The sequence below is a fragment of the Callospermophilus lateralis genome, chromosome 8, assembly GCF_048772815.1.
Source record: "Callospermophilus lateralis isolate mCalLat2 chromosome 8, mCalLat2.hap1, whole genome shotgun sequence".
Lineage (NCBI taxonomy): Eukaryota > Metazoa > Chordata > Mammalia > Rodentia > Sciuridae > Callospermophilus > Callospermophilus lateralis.
Window position 1 is genome coordinate 97,400,164 of NC_135312.1, and position 19,256 is coordinate 97,419,419.

Sequence of the window (19,256 nt, forward strand, 5' to 3'; positions counted from 1 at the left end):
TTGTTCCCTAGTTCTGAATAATTACAGTATATACAAATTCTTAAGGCACTGGTTCCCCCGAAGAACACAAATGAGTCTTCTTCTGAAACAGACAACAAAACCCCTATATATTCCCAACTTTTCTCCCCCAAACATGGCATTGTTGTGTTTGTTTTGTGAGAGGAATACTTGCTAAACTAAATCGCTTTTGATGCTACTCCTTTCGTTCCCACTGCTATGGGACAGTTTCCTGAGGAGATACTAGGGCTGAACAAACTCAAATGTGGAAGACTCTCCTCTCTCTGCCTTCCAAGGAGCCAGGATGGGCCCCACATGAAACTCCAAAAGAAAACGCATGACCCTAGGAGCACGCAATTCGGCCATTAATTAAGTACATGCTATACTTGACTACACACCAATTGAAATGCAGAATCCAAAAATTCCCTTTAAATAAAACCCCAGCATGTTTTCTAAGAAGATTTCTTTTGGGGAATAAAAAGAATTGTCGTGAGTGACTTTTGAGCAGCGCTTCCAGGTCAAAGGCCGGTCTCCTCATACATGATGCTCAGAGCACTTCACTGGTGAGTTAACAATCTTATATGCTTTCATAAATAAATATTATGTTTCATTTAGTACTTTATCATCCATAATATTTTACTCTCTAATCCACATAATGGAGTTGTGCCAGACTCCAGGCTGAACATAATATTTATATATACATCTATATTTATAATAATATGTACACACATACATAAGCTATAAACCTGAACATCTTAGCATACAAAGCTTATCTAACAACTAATAATTTAGGATTCCTTTGGGACAGAGGGGTTAGAAGAAAATAAGCAATCAACTATATGACTGTCAGGTTCTCACTTGTTCAATTGAAAGACAAAATAAAATAATAATAATAAAAATAAAATTCACTTAGCTGCTAGAAATTTTAAAACTATAAAGGATTATTGGGAGCTGAGTAGGTAGTCTTCAAGAACAATTTAGTATTACCTAAGAAAAGTATATTTTGGTAAGATACAGAGGAAAAAAAATCTATTCATAAATAAATTCTTGTTTCACTGAAATACTATCATAGCTATGTGGGTATTTTTAAATATTTCAGGAATCATTTTTCAAATTTTCATAGTAAATAAATCAAGTTGGGGATTACAAAGTAAGCTATCAGTTTTCCCCAAAGCAACCAAATGAACAACAAAGAAGAAATTTGGACACTATTTGAATTTCCTTCTATCCACTGGAACCCTAGAAATCTAGTTTACTTTTAAATCATAAGCTCTCCACAAAATTTTCTGATTTGAAGTTATTCATGTTCAAGAAAAAGACAACACAGTTTTATCTAAGAGGTGAACCCAACCTCACTTACATTTAGGGAAACCCAAGGAAAAAAAAAAAAAAAACACTATGCTCTGCTTAACTGGCAAAAATGCTTACTTACTTGTTTGTAGATGATCTGATTAGAGGCACCAAAGTTTCTCTCCAAGGCTCAGGTGATCATCACACTTAGTTCTAACCTTGTATTCCTTCTAAACTATCACAAAAAATATAATTTGACACAACAGACACAAACCTTTACATTGCTATTGAGGTTACTTTAATATCAGTAAGCAGCCTTCTGACTACAATTATATTTGGTACCAATTGTTTTTACTCCTAAGTTTTTTTTCAAACTCAAGGATTCAGAAATTGTTCTGAGTGAAAAACAAAATGTTGCTATGAAGAAACCCAGGGAAATGAATGCAGAATGGAGAGTGCTGCATTTCTCATGATTTTCCTAAACCTAAAGCAGTCTCCCATGCACTCATTGCTTCAGAGTGTTCTCTGGATGAACAAGACACCAGCTGCAGGTCTACTTCAGAAGTGAGAAAAATATTTTCTCATTTTTCACGCAGTTGTCAATTTTTCAAAAGTTTTCCATCCTTCAGTCACCCGCTGAAAATGCATTAGAAAACACTGCCCCCTGGAGTATTCTGGAAGGAATGTCTTTTTTAAACACCAAGGGGGAAGTGCTGTCAATTTTTTTTTTTTTTTTTTAAACTAACTACTAAAGAAGCAAAGGAAAACCACAGTAAGGAAATGAAATGAAAAAAAAAAAATTGAGAACAGTGTGCACAATTTAAAACTATTAGATTCTTGTTGCTAGGGAATATTGGCACTGTCGATGATTTTATTCCTATTGCTCAAAAGTTAAAATCCTGTAGAATGGTGTAAATGGAGAAATATTTTACGCAAGTATTACAGAGCAGAAAAACAATAATAAATTAAATAGTGAATTGAACATCACAAGAATAAAGTGAGCCAGTGATCTTAAGATGTGAAATGATCATTGAAGATGCCCATGTTAGATCCATATGTATTCTAGCATAATAAATCACAGCAGCCATAATATCTTGTGATCTCCACTAACTTTCTTCTGCTATTCTATCTGAAGGTTATATTTATCTATTTTCAAATTAAAGTTTAATGAAATTAACCAGACAGATGCTTCCCCTCTATCTCTTAATTCAGATAAGAAAAAAGAACAAAAATAAACCATCCTTAACCATACAAAACAAGGTGTGCATACTTCTTTCCTTGTGCTTCTGAGATAGGCTCCTTTGCACATATGAGAAACAAGTCATCTGCACCCTCAGCGTCCTCCCTACCTTACTGACATGTTCTTACAGCACAATAGCAAATTATTTTAGAGTACCTTGTCTTTAACACAACTCATGGCCATTTTATTTAATATTGATCTTTCTATTTGAGAGATCAAAAGCATGCACAGGTCAATTCTCTGCACATGAGAAAAAGCTTTGCTTGTGTTTAATGAAAAGGAAGGGATTTCACCATGAAAGAGCAGCCCAACACAATCAGAGACAGAAGTGGTTCTGAAGAACACCCATCAACACTTCTATTACAGACACATAAAACCTTCATTTGTTCCATGTTGTCTGAAGCTGCAAAAGGCCACCTGCAGGAATTCCAAAACATGTTCTCAGAAAGGTAGAACTTGTGCCCACATGCATTCACATTGTTGTGGCAGCCCCAAATGCAGGGCTGGCCAAAGTGGTAGGAGGAGGCCAGGTTGGGGGTCATCTTAAGATGAGTTCCATTCTATGTTCTCCAATTTCACAGACTGTCTTTTGTTAGAGTGCAACACATTCTACCAATGGAAAAACATATATTTTAATTTACCTTCCAACACAGTTTCTGGGAAGAACTTTTGTTATCATTAAACTATAATAGTATAAACCTTAAAACATATACAATATTTGTTTTATTTTGGCAAAATTAAAGCATCTTTTTTAAAAAAAATGGCAATCCCAACATACAGGGCTTTCTTAGAAAGCAACATGCATCGTATCTTGAATAAGTTACCCAAGCGGTTTCTCCCTCCTACAAACAGACACAGAGGAATCTGTGGTTCTGGGAACTTCTCTAGTCTATGTCCAGGCTGCTCCCTGAGAGGTAAGGTCTGAACCCACCAAGAAGCAGGACAACATTCGAGGCTTGGACTGCAGATGCTTCTTTAACACCTTTTGTCTGCTCACAGCAGATGAGTATCTATTGGCCTTCGGTGGAGATGCTTCCTTCACCCTCATATCAGAGTTTAATGTCCTGAGACTCTGACATTTTGGCAAGTGTCTTCTTAACACGCAGGGCTGTCAGCCTTGATGCAGGATTGTGAGCCCAGCACTCTGTCATGAGTTTCCCCATCTGCCTTAGACACTGTGAAAAAGAGGAGGAATGTTGGAATAATGTTTAAGAAATATATTATCTGCAAAGCTGGCACTTGATATTTGTCTTTCAGTTTTGGGTTCATAAAATCTGGAAATAATTTTTAGATGTACCCTTAAAACTATATAGTAACAAAATTCCATTAAAATTCCTTCTTATGTAAAATGATAATAATTCAAAAAGATTTTCAGGTCTTTCTTGAAATAGGAGCAAGCAAATGTTTTGCTGATTGGTACAGGGTCTATTTGAAGAAGTTTTGAATATTAAGAAAATATACAGACACCAAGGAAGTCTGTGTTCTATCTCACACTCCCAGATTGTTTATAAACTTGATACGTTTAAATATTTCATCTAATTCTATAATATTCAAACAAACATGGTTATTCCTAAACCACAGTTGCCTGCTACGATATTAGCATCACACTGTAGCGCTTAACAAGATTAATGACCTGTGCACAGCATCACTAAAACTTTCTCCTGTGTTCTCCCATGCTACATCAATCATTGGTCTTCTTATTGAAAAGCACAATTTCACTTCATCAGAAATACTTAGTGAAGGGATTCCAAATAACATCGACACCTATAACTACCTTTGAAATAATGTAACTCCAGCATTTCAAAATGCTTTCTGCACAGTTCATTGGAAAAAATTTATATTATTTATCATTTCAGTGACTACACGTAAAACCAATAGAACAAAGATTAGTTTTCTAAGAATTTTACACTGAACAATTAGTTCATAGATAATACTCTGCCTGCTTGATTGCACTGGGTTTGGTTCAATTTTGATAAGAGTCTCTTATTTCTCTGGGTGTACTTCAAATTCCTCTCCAATGTTCCAGCTGCTGGAGAACTCGGGGGCTTGGATGAGTCGAAGGCACAGTGAGTGAAGGAAGCATGAGGGGCAGAGGAAACAGAGTCAGAAAGGCATGTCCTGCCCAATTCACTTTGTCCTTTCTGTTAGCTCCTTTCCAGAAATATCTGGGTTTTACCAGTAAGCCCTCGGAGCCAAACTGAATATGGATTTGTTCAAATCATATCTCATCATCCTTATTAACAAAGACACTCGGTCAGGCGGCTCAACTAGAACAACTTGTACCACTTCACTGTACAGAAAACTCAGCTCTTCAGATACCTGCCTTTTCTCTCATCCAAATGGCAGAAAGCTATTTCTGGGTTTGTTATGAAGAAAAATCACGATGCTTAAAGTATATTCATAAAAACAAATAATAGCCTTTAGGCAAATATCAAGACTTCATAAATAAATGATATAATGTTATCTATTTTGTAGGCTCAATGTTGACCCACCCAATATATTCTGGAAGTGGCAAAATAAAATTGGAAGAAATGAACGGAAGATTCAGCACACTACACATAGCTCCATATAAATTATTGCAGTAAGGCAGCATTATCATCATCATCAAAGTAAAGAAGAACGACATTAAGGGAATACTTGGAATTAGAGGAAAAGTCTGTTGAGCTGACCATGGAACACACAGTGACCTCAGGCCTTACCTCATCACTGCTCCAGCGATTGGGGAATGAGGGCCGTGACTTCTTGATGCACACAATCTCTCTCATGTCCTCGTAAGAGGGGTCAGTGGGCACCAGGTCATGATAGGGAAGCTGGTATTCTTCCACTATACCTGAAAATATGTTTTCAGTACTATTATTTTCTGTAAAGTGGGGGGAAAAAAAAACCTCTTAACAGACAAACTGTTCTCAAAGAAAATGACTATCAATATTAAATACAAGTTTAGGCCAACAAACAACAGTAGATCTTGGGGGTGGGGGGAGAAACCTTATCCAAATGGTTCTCAGCCTAACTTACAAAAAAATAAAACACCCAGAAGAATATACTTTCATAGATCTTCAAGCTATTTTGCTATTTTTTTCTAACTGCTAAGTGAAATGAACATACCAAAATTTCCAATTTTATAAAGACCAAATCTTTAAGACATTTATATTAAATCAATGCAAATTTGAAAAACACATCTTGAATTCATACTACATAATATGTGACTGTTTCTATTACTGTAATTTGAAATTAGGAATATCATAAGTTTGGTTGCAAAATGTCAGACATATTTTTTTCTGCTTAATCATAAGAATGGGGTTTTTTATTTTCTCTTTAATTTTTTCTGTATATACTCCTCTATTTTATCTTTCCTAATAAGTAATTTTTACTTTTTTCAATCTGTCCTTTAAAAAAGGCTACTGGTGTCTTTCTTTTAACTTTATCTGATGAACTCCTCACAATAATGCTAAGCAGCTCCTGTTCTCAGAGGATGAATGGATTCTCTTCTGAAAAAATCTTTCCAGAGCACCGTTGCTCCCTATCCTAAATCACCTTTCATAGAAATGCTACTGCTTTTCACCTGACAAAGATGAAACCATCAAGTTGGCAGATTTTTTTTTTTTTTTTTTTTTTTTTTTTTTTTTAGAGATAGTGAGAGAGGGAGAGAGAGACAGAGAGAGGGAATTTTAATATTTATTTTTTTTTTAGTTATCAGCGGACACAACACCTTTGTTTGTATGTGGTGCTGAGGATCGAACCCGGGCCGCACACATGCCAGGCGAGTGCGCTACCACTTGAGCCACATCCCCAGCCCAAGTTGGCAGATTTTACGCCACATCAGAAAATCCACTGGAGGTTCACTGTGGCAAAACCTGGGTGTGTGTTATGCTCTCTTTTGTAACATCAAACCCATTCAAAATCATAAAAGACCATTCCAACCCACCATTTGTTCATCATTTGTGCCCCCCTGCTGTGACAACTAAGCCTCTTACATGCATTAACTATGTTTCTATTTCCTTCCCTGTGCTTCTTTATCATCTCAGCATAAAAAATAATAAAAGCACAGGGTCAGACACATAGGAGATCAGCTTCTTTTCAATTTTTCCTCCCTTGATGACTATGAAGACAATGGTCCTGCAAACATCTTGAAGGCAACCACCAGATCTACTTGATTCATCTCACATTTCCCTCAGTGTCTAATGGTGGTGCCATTGTTTGGATGAATTGATGGATCGATGGATGGTGAGGCAGGAATATAAACTACAATAGACACCAGCAGAACCAATCATACAAAATTTTGAGTCAATCAAATTCTGGCTTTGAACCATAGACCTTACTTCTTTCTCTTTATCATGTAATCAAGTTATCAAAATTTCCATGTGAGCTGCCATTTAATTTTGTGGTTTATTTTCTCTTTCCCCACCACGTCCTTCTCAAGTTTTAAAGGCCTACATCTGGTTATGTCTCCTTCACCCCAAATTTCCTGAACTAGAAAGACAAACTCCCCAGTCTTCCAATATCTTCATAAAACTTCAAAATGTTACAGAACAAAAATTACTGTGCTTTGCCTCTCTGGAAAAGAGAAAAGAAACACATTTTTTTGAGAGCCCACTTAGACCAAGCTTGCAGGTAGGTATACTATATAATTCATCTGATTAAATTCTCACAAACACATTCATGAGAAAGGATTACTACACACAAAGAGGAAACTTGGTTCCTAGGGCTTAAAAAACTTGCTCAAGGCCATGCAGTTGGCCTGAGGCAGAACAGGGACTTTTTCCTCTGAGAAACAAAAGTTGGTCTCCTGCAGGGATATTTCTCAAACCTCTACCTGCAAAGACAACCCAGGCAAAGCAATTAAGACCCTGCTGTGCACATAAAACTAGTTTGTTTCTAAAGCTGGGGATCATTTCTTCTCTATTTGACATAAGGCTTTTCAAACCTAGACTTCTAGTTTGTAGACCTATTTGCTTTAGATGTTCAGGAAAACAAAAGTAGAAAGTCATCTTGTATTCTACTCTACCTTTAACATCTATAAAACTATTCTAGTTCAGTGCAAGCAGATTATTCAAAAATAAATTCCCCTCCTACTTACACAGCATGAAATCAAGGCAAAAGCAATTAATCTATTTATGTTTTGGCTACTTCTCTTCTTCTTCATACTTACAACAGGAGATTTAGTCAATAGCTGGTTACAGTAAATTTCTTGTATTCACTTTCCTTTGTACAAACAGTTTTCTCACTTTCAAAGGGAATGTGTTCTATTTCAAATTGCTTATAAAAGGCTCAGAATTCCCAAGGTGATTAGAAGGCACTGCATTATTGAAGGTGATCTTTCTACATCTATATGTATGAATGTTTATCCATTAACTGTTTCTTGCTTTTATTTAATTTAAATACAAATCTGCATGTATTATGGCTCCACCAACCAAAAAGAAAATTAATAGTATGTATTGCTAACAGAGTGCCATTTATGTGCCAGGCGGTTTTAATTCTCTTTACATTCATTGAAACATCACAACTGTCTGAGGTACATACAATAATATGCCTCATTTTTAATAAAACACTGGATCAAAGGAAAGTTTAGCAACTTTCCCAAGATGTCCCAGATAACAAAGAGCAGGTAAAGGAACAATTCCCAGTAATAGTTATATGTACTTTCACAACTTGGAGCAAGTTTATGATTACATGAAACATTTAAATTGACCATGCAGAGGAACCACAGCAGCATCAACCTTTTTTCAGGAGCACAACCATGTGCAGAATAATTTACAGTGTATATTTTGTACTTGACCCAGAAGAGGATAACACTCTGTTTCCTAAAAGGAATCAGAATCTACTAGAAGATGATAAGGTAGCAGTAAACGAAAACAGCACAACCAATAATACTTCTGAATATTTAAGGATATCTTTTTGATATCAACTATAGTTGGTCTTTTAGGGAATCCCTATGTTTGTAGAAAAATTATCATAAACAATAACATATTCTGATGCTTTAATTTCCGTTTGCTAAAAATCAATGTTTAAAAATCAGTTTACAAGAAGTTTTATAGAAAATAAAGAAATAGAGAAGTTAATGAATGGGTGTCCCATCCAGAGGTTATGTCTCCACAGTAATCTCTGCAGAGGAAGCACAGAGGATGGGAGAGTGGGGTTGGGGAAGGGGCTGACAGGTAGGTGAGAAAAGGCTGGTAGGAAAGAGGATTGACATGAAGGAGAACTTCTGGAGGAAAAGCCCAAAAGAGAAATGAGACAATACACAGAGCAGCAGAAGACACTCTTTGAGAAGATAGGAGAAGTTAACAAGAGTGTTTGGAAGAGATTCTTCAACAGCAGATGGAGGGAAGGAGGCAAAGATTACTCTGTCAAATATCATTCCCTGGAAAGACTGTGACACATAAACTTCTGTTGGAAAAGGGAAATAAAAGAAAACCTGATTCTGTAGACAATATGACTTTGATTTCTGATCAGCAAGAAAGGATCTGCAGTAACTCCCATAGTAGCTTTTCAGAGACATCACGGTTTCTTACCTCCTGAAACACATCTGCGAGCAACCTCCCAAAGGATGAGTCCAAAACTGTACATATCAGCCATGATGTAAGACTGAAAGTGGTTTCTATTCAAGCTCTCGTCCAACACCTCTGGAGGCATGTAGCGCTTGGTGCCAACACGAGTGTTGGGTGGTATGTCAACTTCATTTGTATCACTAAGGAAAGAATAAAGCAGAGCATTATCAATAGCAAAGAGGATCCTCAAATGACAGTTGGAAGTGATGGTTTTAAATAGGGCTGTAGTAGACGGTGGGAAAAGAAAACCTTTTGGGGAATAAAAAACATTTCTTTGAAAAATAATTCTTGCCAGAAGTTATGGCAAATGCTCACAGGTAAAAACCCAATGCAGATGAGACTAAATCAGCATGAAACTATAACAGAAAAAACTGCATTACCACTAGATCAAATTTAGACTCTAACCCACTGCTAAATATCTAATAAAAGTTTTTAAAATACTTTATATTTTAATAGTTTTGCTATTATAATTGGTATGTGCACATAACAACTTGGTTTGTTTAAGACAGTTGTGTGTGTGTGTGTTTGTGTGTGTAGTACTAGGGTTTGATCTCAGGGCTCTGCATGCTAGGGTAAGCCCTCTCCCACTGAGCCACACCTCCAGTCTGAGAGAATTATTATTTTTTTAAGCCAGGTGTCATGAGGATTTTTGATGTCATAGATGATCAATACCAAACTTACGGAAACACTAGCAGGTTTGGGGAAAACAACAACACCTGGGTTTGATCTTATTGCTTCATTATCTACTAAAACATAAAGCATGTGGCATCATTTGGGAAAATATAAAGTACGGCAGATGTCGCTCTGTAGCTCTCAAATGGTTTGCATTCACTAAAACATAACTATAAAGCTTTCTTTTAAAAAACCTTCTGAAATTCACTTCTAGATAAACTCTATTCCAAAAGATAAAAACTATTCCCAAAGACATGTCACCAATATACTCATCAGATTTCTTATGGTTTTCTAGGAGTAACAAAGAACCTATCTTCATAAAATGAAAGTTAAAATATAAATTTATTAAACAGCAGGTATCCCTTATCATCTTACATTGTCTTACATTGAAGACAAACAGGTCTTAACATACTGGGTTCTTTCCTAAGACTAGGAAGAGATGCTAAATATTAATTTTCAGATGAGTACAGTAGAAGGAAGGGAGCAGGAGGAGGGGAACGAGAGGTGCTGGGGGCTGAATTAGAACAAGATATATTCCATGCTCTTATAATTATGTCCAAATGGATTCTACTGTCATGGATAACTAAAAAGAACCAATAAAAACATTAATATTTAGTAGTTACAGCATAATACTAAAGAAAAATTTGTCTGTGTACCGAAATAGTAAATAAGGGAGGAAAGTGTGCCAAGAGCAGACTTAATGACAAACTGGGAAAATGTCAGCTGAAAAGACACTGCACCAGCTCCATCCCCAGTTACCAGGAGAAGAACTTCTCTCCTGCTCTACCTGCCCACACCTCTCATGTGAGCACACAGCAAGTATTTCATTAATATGTTTTCTGAATGTATTATAATTTATCACTTTTAATCACTAGAAGAAAATGGTGGTGGCCCTAGGTAAGGAAACCTGGGTTCAAGCAGAGAAAATAAACAGGGGTTTGCAAATGAAAAGAAAATAGTTAAGGGCTTTAATATAAACCAGAACATGTCCTGAGAAAGCCATCTAAGAATAGTCTTAAAGCAGGCATTTGCAAAGGTCAAAGTTATATTCTGACCACAGTGGATAAAGATCTTGGCAATTACACTCCCTTCCAACTCTTAGCTCCTTCATGTTTATTTGAACTTGAGAAGTCAGGAAGTGGCAATGGAAAGTGTGATATGGAGACATCTACTGGAGGACGGAAAAGTAACTACTAGCTAGGGAAAGAATCAGGATGAGTGATGGTGAGACTATATGTAGTTATCTCTATTTTTTTTTCCCCCTCAAACACTGCAAAAACATATAATTAAGAATTCTGGTCAAATGCAAAAAAAGCCACTTCCTTCCACCAGTCACAAAATCTCAGCACGGCCATTCCTCCTCTTCTTCCTCCCCCATACCTGGTGTTTTTCCAAATAGAATTTGAATAATATCCTCCCTAAATAAATATCTTCCCTGGTAGTATTTGAATAAATAATCATTTCCAATATAAGATTATAAATTCCTTCAAGCGCCCAATATCTGTCATCATCATATGGTATTTCCCTAAAGAGGGGAGGTAGCCCCAGTCCACCTCCACTCGGGTGTCTCTTGCACATGTAGGAAAACAGTATACTTGAAATGAAAGAAGGAAAAGGCCTGTTTATAGTCATCTTTGCTATGGATAATTTAAAAAGAAAGGCCATACAAAGACCATGAAATGAGAGGTTATCAATATCCAGGAAAATAAATAGAATTTCACTGAACAAATTACTTTTGTAAAGAATTACTACTGACCTAATGGTAAATGCCTTTAGCACTACATTTAAACAAACGTGTTAATTTTAAATAATTCATGTCTGAGATTCCGAAGTAGCAGACTCTCTAAGACATAAAGCTCTGCCCTTCTTCCCTCAGGCATGTTTCTAATGCTTGAAAGTAATTAAACTGCATTTCTTAGGATTTTCAGTAACATCACTTTACCTATTCTCAAATAATTGCAGAGAAAATTTGACCTTGTATTAATTTTCAAGGCCAAAATTAGAAATTAAAATGATTTAATACGGGGGCATCAAGAATTAAAAGAACACAAAGAGAAGGTAGAGTCAGCTTGGGTAAGACATTTAACAGAGTATAGTGTGACAGAAGAAAAGGCCCAGGGGAAAGAAAGGGCCAGGATGCCTTCAGCCCACTCCAGCTCCTTTCCCACAGAGGAGTGTGGAGCAGTCAGAAACCAGGATGGCAGGACATTAATCACAGAAGAGGTACAAAGGCAGAGAAAATAACCACACACCCACAAAGTAGTTCTATGCACCCTAGTAGCCACACACATCTGTAGTCAGATTAGAAATCTGTTCAGCTGAAAGATAAACAGGAATTGGTTCCTTATGGGAGGGGCAGAAGGGAATGACATAGGGAAGGGAATGACCCCAGCAGTGCACTCCCTCATGCCTACACCTGGTGACTGGCCCAGCATACCTCCAGCACAGCACCGGGGGGCTATGGTGCATGGTCACCACAGGTGTTGGTGTTTTGGCCAGAGGGACATCTGGGACTTCAGAAAGCCTGGAAGTGCAGCATCCACTCAGGACCCTAAGCAGGTGGGAGAACAAACCATGAGCACCCACAGGACATGCCTTAGGTGCCTAGTCACCAGGCCTTGGGTAAAAGGAAGCCAAAGATTTGAGTTTGGAGACAGGGAATAAAGGGAAATTTAAAAGTATAAAGCATCAGTATGAGTTGTATTTTATCCTGAATGATTCTCATTAAACTTCCAGATTAGAAGTGTTACATAAAGGGAGACGCCACTGCTCAGTTCAGCACGCAGCACATCCCCATAGCACCATTCCCTGAGGGAAGAGCTTCATGAAGGTCTTAAGCAGAGCCCACATGACAACAGAGGCCATCACAGGAGCAGAGTGCTTAGCTGGGAGGAGCACAGTGCTTAGCTGGGAGGAGCAGAGTGCTTAGCTGGGAGGAGCAGAGTGCTTAGCTGGGAGGAGCACAGTGCTTAGCTGGGAGAAGCAGGCTCCTCCTCATGATACCTTACCTGAAACAGGGAGGGGAAAGGGGAACTGGGAGGATAAGAAGGTCATAGAGAAAGACAGGAAAAGTAAACACTGTATACCTTTAATAATCTAAAACTTTAGAAGAACATGTGAAACAAGGCTGGGTGAGAAGACCTTGTGTGTGACTGACTAGAAATACCCTCCCCCAAAGTGTGAAAGAGTCTTAGAAGCTTACAGCAGAGCTGAGCTCTTTCCTTCCAAAGCACCCTGTCAATGGCCATGGAACTGATTTGCTCACTTAAACTCTGCCCATTCTGATGGTCACCAGTGAGACTTTTCCGTAGCACTTTTCACTGGGTTCCATGCTGCTGTGATTAAATTCTGAGAAATCTCCGGGTTTCTTAGAAACAGAACTTTGGAACTAAAAATTCTCTGGCTGCAGAAACCTGGGGAGGAGTGCTGAGGCTGCCACTAATGAGTTTAGTTCTGTGACATCTGCGAGTCATTTAGCCATGTCACTTTTTTTAGAAAACAACCTAGCAAGTATAGAAACCAAAGCAGTGCAGAAGATAATGACATCAGAAGGACTCGGGGAATTCAGTCCCTGCTGGGCTGGGCCACCCATCTCTTTACACTTGGACAACTTGACAATCATCAGCTGGGAGATATCTGTGTGACAGCCTAGTCTTCACTGTAGATTTTCTATTTAAAATTTAATACCTGAGAGGGCCTGAGTCAGGATTTATTTTCCTGCTAAGAAAATATTTTATTCTGACATGGAAGCACCAGAGGGGTTGCTTGATTCTCCGGAGTAAAACATTAAAAGCTGTGTAAATTCCTTCACGTCTCATTGTTTTCTCTCCCCAGGAGAGATCCAGGGTAATGGTGATATCTGCCAGGGCATCACCTGAATTAAATCTCAGTTGAGCAGGATATGCATCAGCACTTGGGTCATTGTCAAAAGAGTGCAGGAAGAACTGAACACAGGGCAAAACAGTTCTAGGGGCAGGAAATGTCCTAAGGCACCATCGGCTCTCTTTGGACTCTCCACTTTCCTGGGAACCTCCAGAAATGACTGAAGAAACTAAGAGACCACTTGCCATAACGGAGACATTGGAATATAGATTGTTTTCATAGGAAGTTCACATATGAAGTCTGAAAATTCAGCACTGGATTTGCTATGACTCTATTTGCAATAAAATGTTCTAAATATCTGTACATGTACACATACACAAAATATAAAAGTAAAAAAAAAAAAAAAACAACAACAACAATAGAAACCAAAGGGACATATAAAGAAAGGCTTAAAATTTAGGCCACAAACTGGAGGTGCAAACTTTGAAATGTAGGAAATAATATGAACAGGACCTATGAAATGATCAAATGTAAGCTCCAATTAATGGAAGAAGAAACTGAGGTTTAGAAATGTGAATGAGCCCCGCTAATCTTTAGCTATATGAATCTGTGCAACATCTGAGTCAGGGCCACATCTCTCTCCTCCCTTGATGAACCAGCCACTAAATGCCAAATAAATCTCTGAATTGTCCCTTAAAGTAGTTCTCCTCCACTTCCTACAATCAAGGTCTGCATAAAATTTGAGAGACCATTCAGTTCATTCCCCTTATGTTAAGCAAAACTAAGTTTCAGAAACATAATAGATACTCTGTTTGTTTGAAGGTCTACAAAGAAGATTAGGTATCAGTTAATTTGCTATTGCCTACATTTATTGATTTAAAACAAAATAACAATACTTATAATAACAGGTAACATGTTATACCATATTAAATGGGAAAAATATTAATAAATTTTGGCATAGATCCTGCTCTCAAGATGCCCAATGATTAGTGGGAGAGATGAGGCATGTAACAAAATAATTATAATACCAGGCAGACAAGGGCCAGGAAATTACTACAGGAGGACAGAAGATAGCATCATTATTTCTAAGTGAGGGTGAATAAAGTAGCTTAGAGGCACCTCTGAGATTAAGGTACATGGAGAAGCAGAGTCATTTCAAGCCAGGGAATGTGTAACCAAATACAAGGCAGGAGTAAGCATGGGGAATTATAAGGAGAAACTGCAAGCAACTCAGTTCTGTAAAAGTATACAAATTGGAGCCTGTAGAATATAAAACCAGGAAAGTGGATTTAATGCATAATGTATAGGATCTCTGGAGCTACAGAAAGGTGTTTCTTCTTCATTCTGTGGTCCATATGAAATCACTCATTTATCTATTAAATAAAAATTATAAGCAACACCTTATAATGGAAGGTACTTGGATAGAAATTTGAAAAATATATGTTATCTTTCTTCAAAGGGATTACTCTCTATTGGGAGGGACAGATGAATAGTCAGCAATCATGATAAAACAGAGTGAGAAGTATCATAACAGGTGCAGGGTCACCCTGGAGGTATACAAGAAGATGAACTAAAAATAAGACTTGTATGAGAATAGCAAAAAATATCTCTAAGGAAGAAACTGAAGACCAGCAGTAGTTTTGATGGAGGAGGGGATATGGGTATTCAGATAATAAAAGCATTTTAAAAAAATAAACTTGGGAGTATGAACATATAAAGGGTTCAGAACAGAGACAGCAAAAGTAAATAGAGTGCTATGAATAGGACTCACCAATAGTCCAGGATCAGTAAAGAAAGAAAGGCCACTGTAACCAAGGGACTTTACGTATTAACCCAAAGCCACAGCAAACTGTGAAATTATGATAATGTCCAAAATTATACTCCAAGAAAATAAAGGACACAGCATGCAGAAAAGATTGAATAGTGGAAAGACAAAGAGGAAATAACTGCAAAATGCTTTACTCCTGAGTCTAGAAAATTGGTGTTGAGGGCCCAAGCTGGCCAGGGACAAGTGGGAATTTCATGAAGTCAGAATTCATTTGTTAGAAAAACCAAAAGTTTGGGAACAAAAGAAGATGTTAGACATCCTAGGTTTAGGATGGTTCGGCAAAACTAAGTACTAGAAGAAAAAACAAGAAATCACAGAGGTGGAAAGTATTTAAAAAGCAGGTAAGAAGACCCAGTGGGAGAGAGAAGAGGGAACATGCAGTAAAAAGTCTCATGAAAAGAGGAGGAGGGGAAAGGCTTGGGTGCTATGGACCATGGGATGGGAAGGGGAGGCGGCCACCTGGTGACAAAGACAAATGGTTGTCTCACTAAAGAAGTGTCAGGAGGGGATGAAACAGAAGCCACATTATATGACATTAAAAATTACTAGGCTGGGAAAGCAGATTACCCTTTGTACCTCTATGGAGAAATTTAACAGAGGAAGGAGGGAAAGGTTAGTAATGTGAAGAATGCCATGGTGTGTGTGTGTGTGTGTGTGTGTGTGTGTGTGACTTGAAAAGGGCTACAGGTCATTAAAAAGAACTCAGAAGGAAGAGGGGATTAATAATCTTTATTGGCAGGAGATTCATATTTCTAACTTAAATCTATAGCCCGAAGCATTTCCTTTGTTTTTAAAGATCAGGAACTTTAATTTGTCATGTTTAAATGGTAAAGACCTTCTATGTTTGGGGTTCATTATTAAATCACACTGCAGCCTTTACTTCCAGGTGGAAATACCAACTCATCAGTCCTTTCTTGTGAATTTTATTTTCCAAAATTTTCATCATTCCATGGCTTTCCCTCAAATCTAAACTGAGCTTTCAAAAAGGCAGGTAGGTATATGATGGTTCTTCTACGCCAGTGGTACCCAAACTCATCTTGGCTGTTTTGTTTTCAGAACAGAGGAACCATTCCTCTAATTAAATCATCCTGGGAAAAAAAGGAGCCTTTCCACTTAAAATAAAGTCCCAACTGGGCCCGTCTGCTCTGCAGTTTGTAGACCACCAGCCCAAAGGGGGTCTGAAAACTACTGTTAATACACCCCGGTTTATGTGCCCAAGTGTTACATTCATTGTTTAAACTACAGTAGAATAGTGCTGAATACTGGGTGTATTATATAAGTTTCTAATATTTCTTATTAAACACTCATGCAAGTTATCTTCCTATTCTCCATTTTAAAAAAAATCAAAACAAAACAGGGCCTTTCTCATTATATAACTGATAGCTCTTTCCTTAAACTTTTTCCTATTTACTAATGTTACACAGAATTCTGATAACGGATTGCCAGGCATTAGCTACCTCTTTTCCACAGAAGAGAGGTTCATAACAGCTGCAAATCTCACATCAACAGTTTCTAAGCCGGGTCCCTGATAAGCACAGAAATGAGGAGTGATATTTTTGCCCCCAAAGAAAAGCTGGTATTAATGAAATGCCTCACCTACTAAATATCCTACAAACACTGAGCTACAGAGTGCATGATCTTTTAAAATGATAGAAAACAATCATAAAAAGCATATTTGTTCACATTGCTACTAACCTAATAAATTTAACAGCCAGGCCCAGGTCAGCTATGCAGCAAGTTCCATTTTTCTTCACCAGGATGTTCTTACTTTTCAGATCTCGGTGTGCAATCGCTGGTTTGCCTTGAGTACTGAAGATTTCTGTGTGTAAATGACATAAGCCACTGACAGAAGAGTAGGCTAACTTCAACATGGATTTAGTGTCTAGGGTGGTGGACTTTAGGTAATCATAAAGGGAACCGTTTTCATGATAGTCTGTGATGAGGTATAGCTGGGTCCAGGACCCAGTCCCTTTGATATCTGCAGCAATGAACCCTAAAAGGAAAAGAGACAAAAAAGATTAGAGGTGTTTTTCTCAATAAAATCTACAATAATTCACAATCTCAAATATGATTCTTTGTCCAGAGATGTCATTTTTTTTAGCGTTTCACTAAGTTTTCCCATCATGTCTGTGGTGGTATTAAATTACAAATAACAATCAGACACACTTGAAATTGTAGAGATGAAGAATGATTAAAAGTTTACGTCGGAAAACATGACTCCTTTCTGATCAGTAGATGACATTTAAATTCCTTTATGATGTTAAAGTGACATGAACAACATTGTTTACAAAACCCAGTCTTGAGTTAAGATACACACCACACTGATCAGTTTGCATTCACCCTTCCGTGATGCAGACAGACCATGTCTGGCCTAATAGAAAGTCAATCAATTCTTATCATAAATTCTTGACATAAATAAACCCTGCAGATAAAATGCCCATAATTTTTGACATTTAAAAAAATACATGCTCCTTCAAATCCTAAGAAATTCTGGTGTTGTGTTTGTATCTCCAGTTTCTGAAGGAAAAACATTTGAGAGCATTCCAAGTTCAGCCTGCCATCCATTCACAGGAGTGTCTTGGTCATTCTGCCTGTGAGGCCTCCCACTAGAAGCTGTGGTCTTGGGCCAATGCCAAGAAGAAAAGCTCTGCTCATCTATACATTTCATAGCAAATGTACACAGACTTTCATAGGCAGATGTTGCCGGAAAGACCAAGGGAAGCAGAAAACCCTGAGCACCCCTGTATAGACTTACCCAAAATGTTTTCATGCCTCATCAACACTGTCTGATAGATTTCTGTCTCTCTGAACCAGCTGGCTTCCTCTGTGGTGAAGAACACTTTCACAGCTACCTTTTCGCCACGCCACTTTCCCATCCAAACTTCCCCATAGCGACCTTTTCCAATCTGTTTCACCATCTGAATCTGCTTAGCTATAGTCCTTTGGACCTGTGAAATCCCAAAACACTCTTGTTAGTGTATTCATGGCACTACAGATTTGTTTAATGTTTTTTTTTTTTCTTCCAGAGAAGAAACGATTAGTGCATGTAAAATACATGTAGTCAGGATTTTTCTTTATATAGATGAGATATAGATGAGTTATTTGTATTTATTTATTAATTTATACTATTCCCTTTTAAACCTATTTGAGATGGTTATGGATTCTGAATGCTCAACATATTGCCTCCAAATTATTAAATATTTCATTCCTCTTATTGTGATGTTTACAGAGGAAAAAAAAGTGAATGGGTTCGCAGCTAATGGCAAAACAGAATATTTTGACTTCCCCACTATACTGGGTTCCTGGCTTCTCTGAAGGAACTCTTGCCAACATATAACAATCATAGATACATTAAGATGAAACAAAATTATAATATACTGTTGGGCACATGAGGAAAAAAAGGGAAGGAAAAAGGGAAGAAAGAAAAGGGAATAGAAAGAAGGGAGGGAGCTGAGACCAAAGCAAGGAACAATACAAATTAAACATACAGAAGAGCCAGACTGCTGTCTGGCAGAGAATAATACCAGTGCTGGGATCCAGAATCTAAATAGTGATTTTTTTAAAACTAAGGGGACTTACTCTAGTGTCGGGGGCCACCTTGTTCAGGAGCTATGCACACACCTTTATTTAAGTACTCAGTAGAGAAGTACTGGAGTGGTATTGCACCCTGCAATGCAACTGGACTTTACCTCTACTCGGATAATAAAGGTGTAGCTCTAGGAATGGGCATTACCTGATGGGGTTGAATTACACCCATCTGCTTGTTGTAATCCTACCCTTCTGCCCTTTTTTGGATAGACTGTTCCATAGATTCGCTCCCTCCATTAATAAAATCTGGGTTTGAGGTGTGCTCCCTCTC

The 19,256-nt window shown here is 37.7% G+C and overlaps 1 protein-coding gene across 1 annotated transcript in view; it reads right to left on the minus strand.

The window, feature by feature from the left end:
* Positions 1 to 3,551: 3,551 nt before the first annotated feature.
* Bmpr1b (bone morphogenetic protein receptor type 1B) overlaps positions 3,552 to 19,256 on the minus strand; it is a 140,511-nt gene continuing 124,806 nt past the window's right edge. Inside the window, exons 7-11 of the mRNA XM_076863860.2 lie at positions 18,153 to 18,345; positions 17,093 to 17,390; positions 9,040 to 9,215; positions 5,227 to 5,357; positions 3,552 to 3,702 (exon numbers count right to left, since the gene is read on the minus strand). Of these exons, the coding sequence (XP_076719975.1) occupies positions 3,577 to 3,702; positions 5,227 to 5,357; positions 9,040 to 9,215; positions 17,093 to 17,390; positions 18,153 to 18,345 (924 nt within the window). The 3' untranslated portion in view covers positions 3,552 to 3,576. The remainder of the gene's footprint in view (positions 3,703 to 5,226; positions 5,358 to 9,039; positions 9,216 to 17,092; positions 17,391 to 18,152; positions 18,346 to 19,256) is intronic.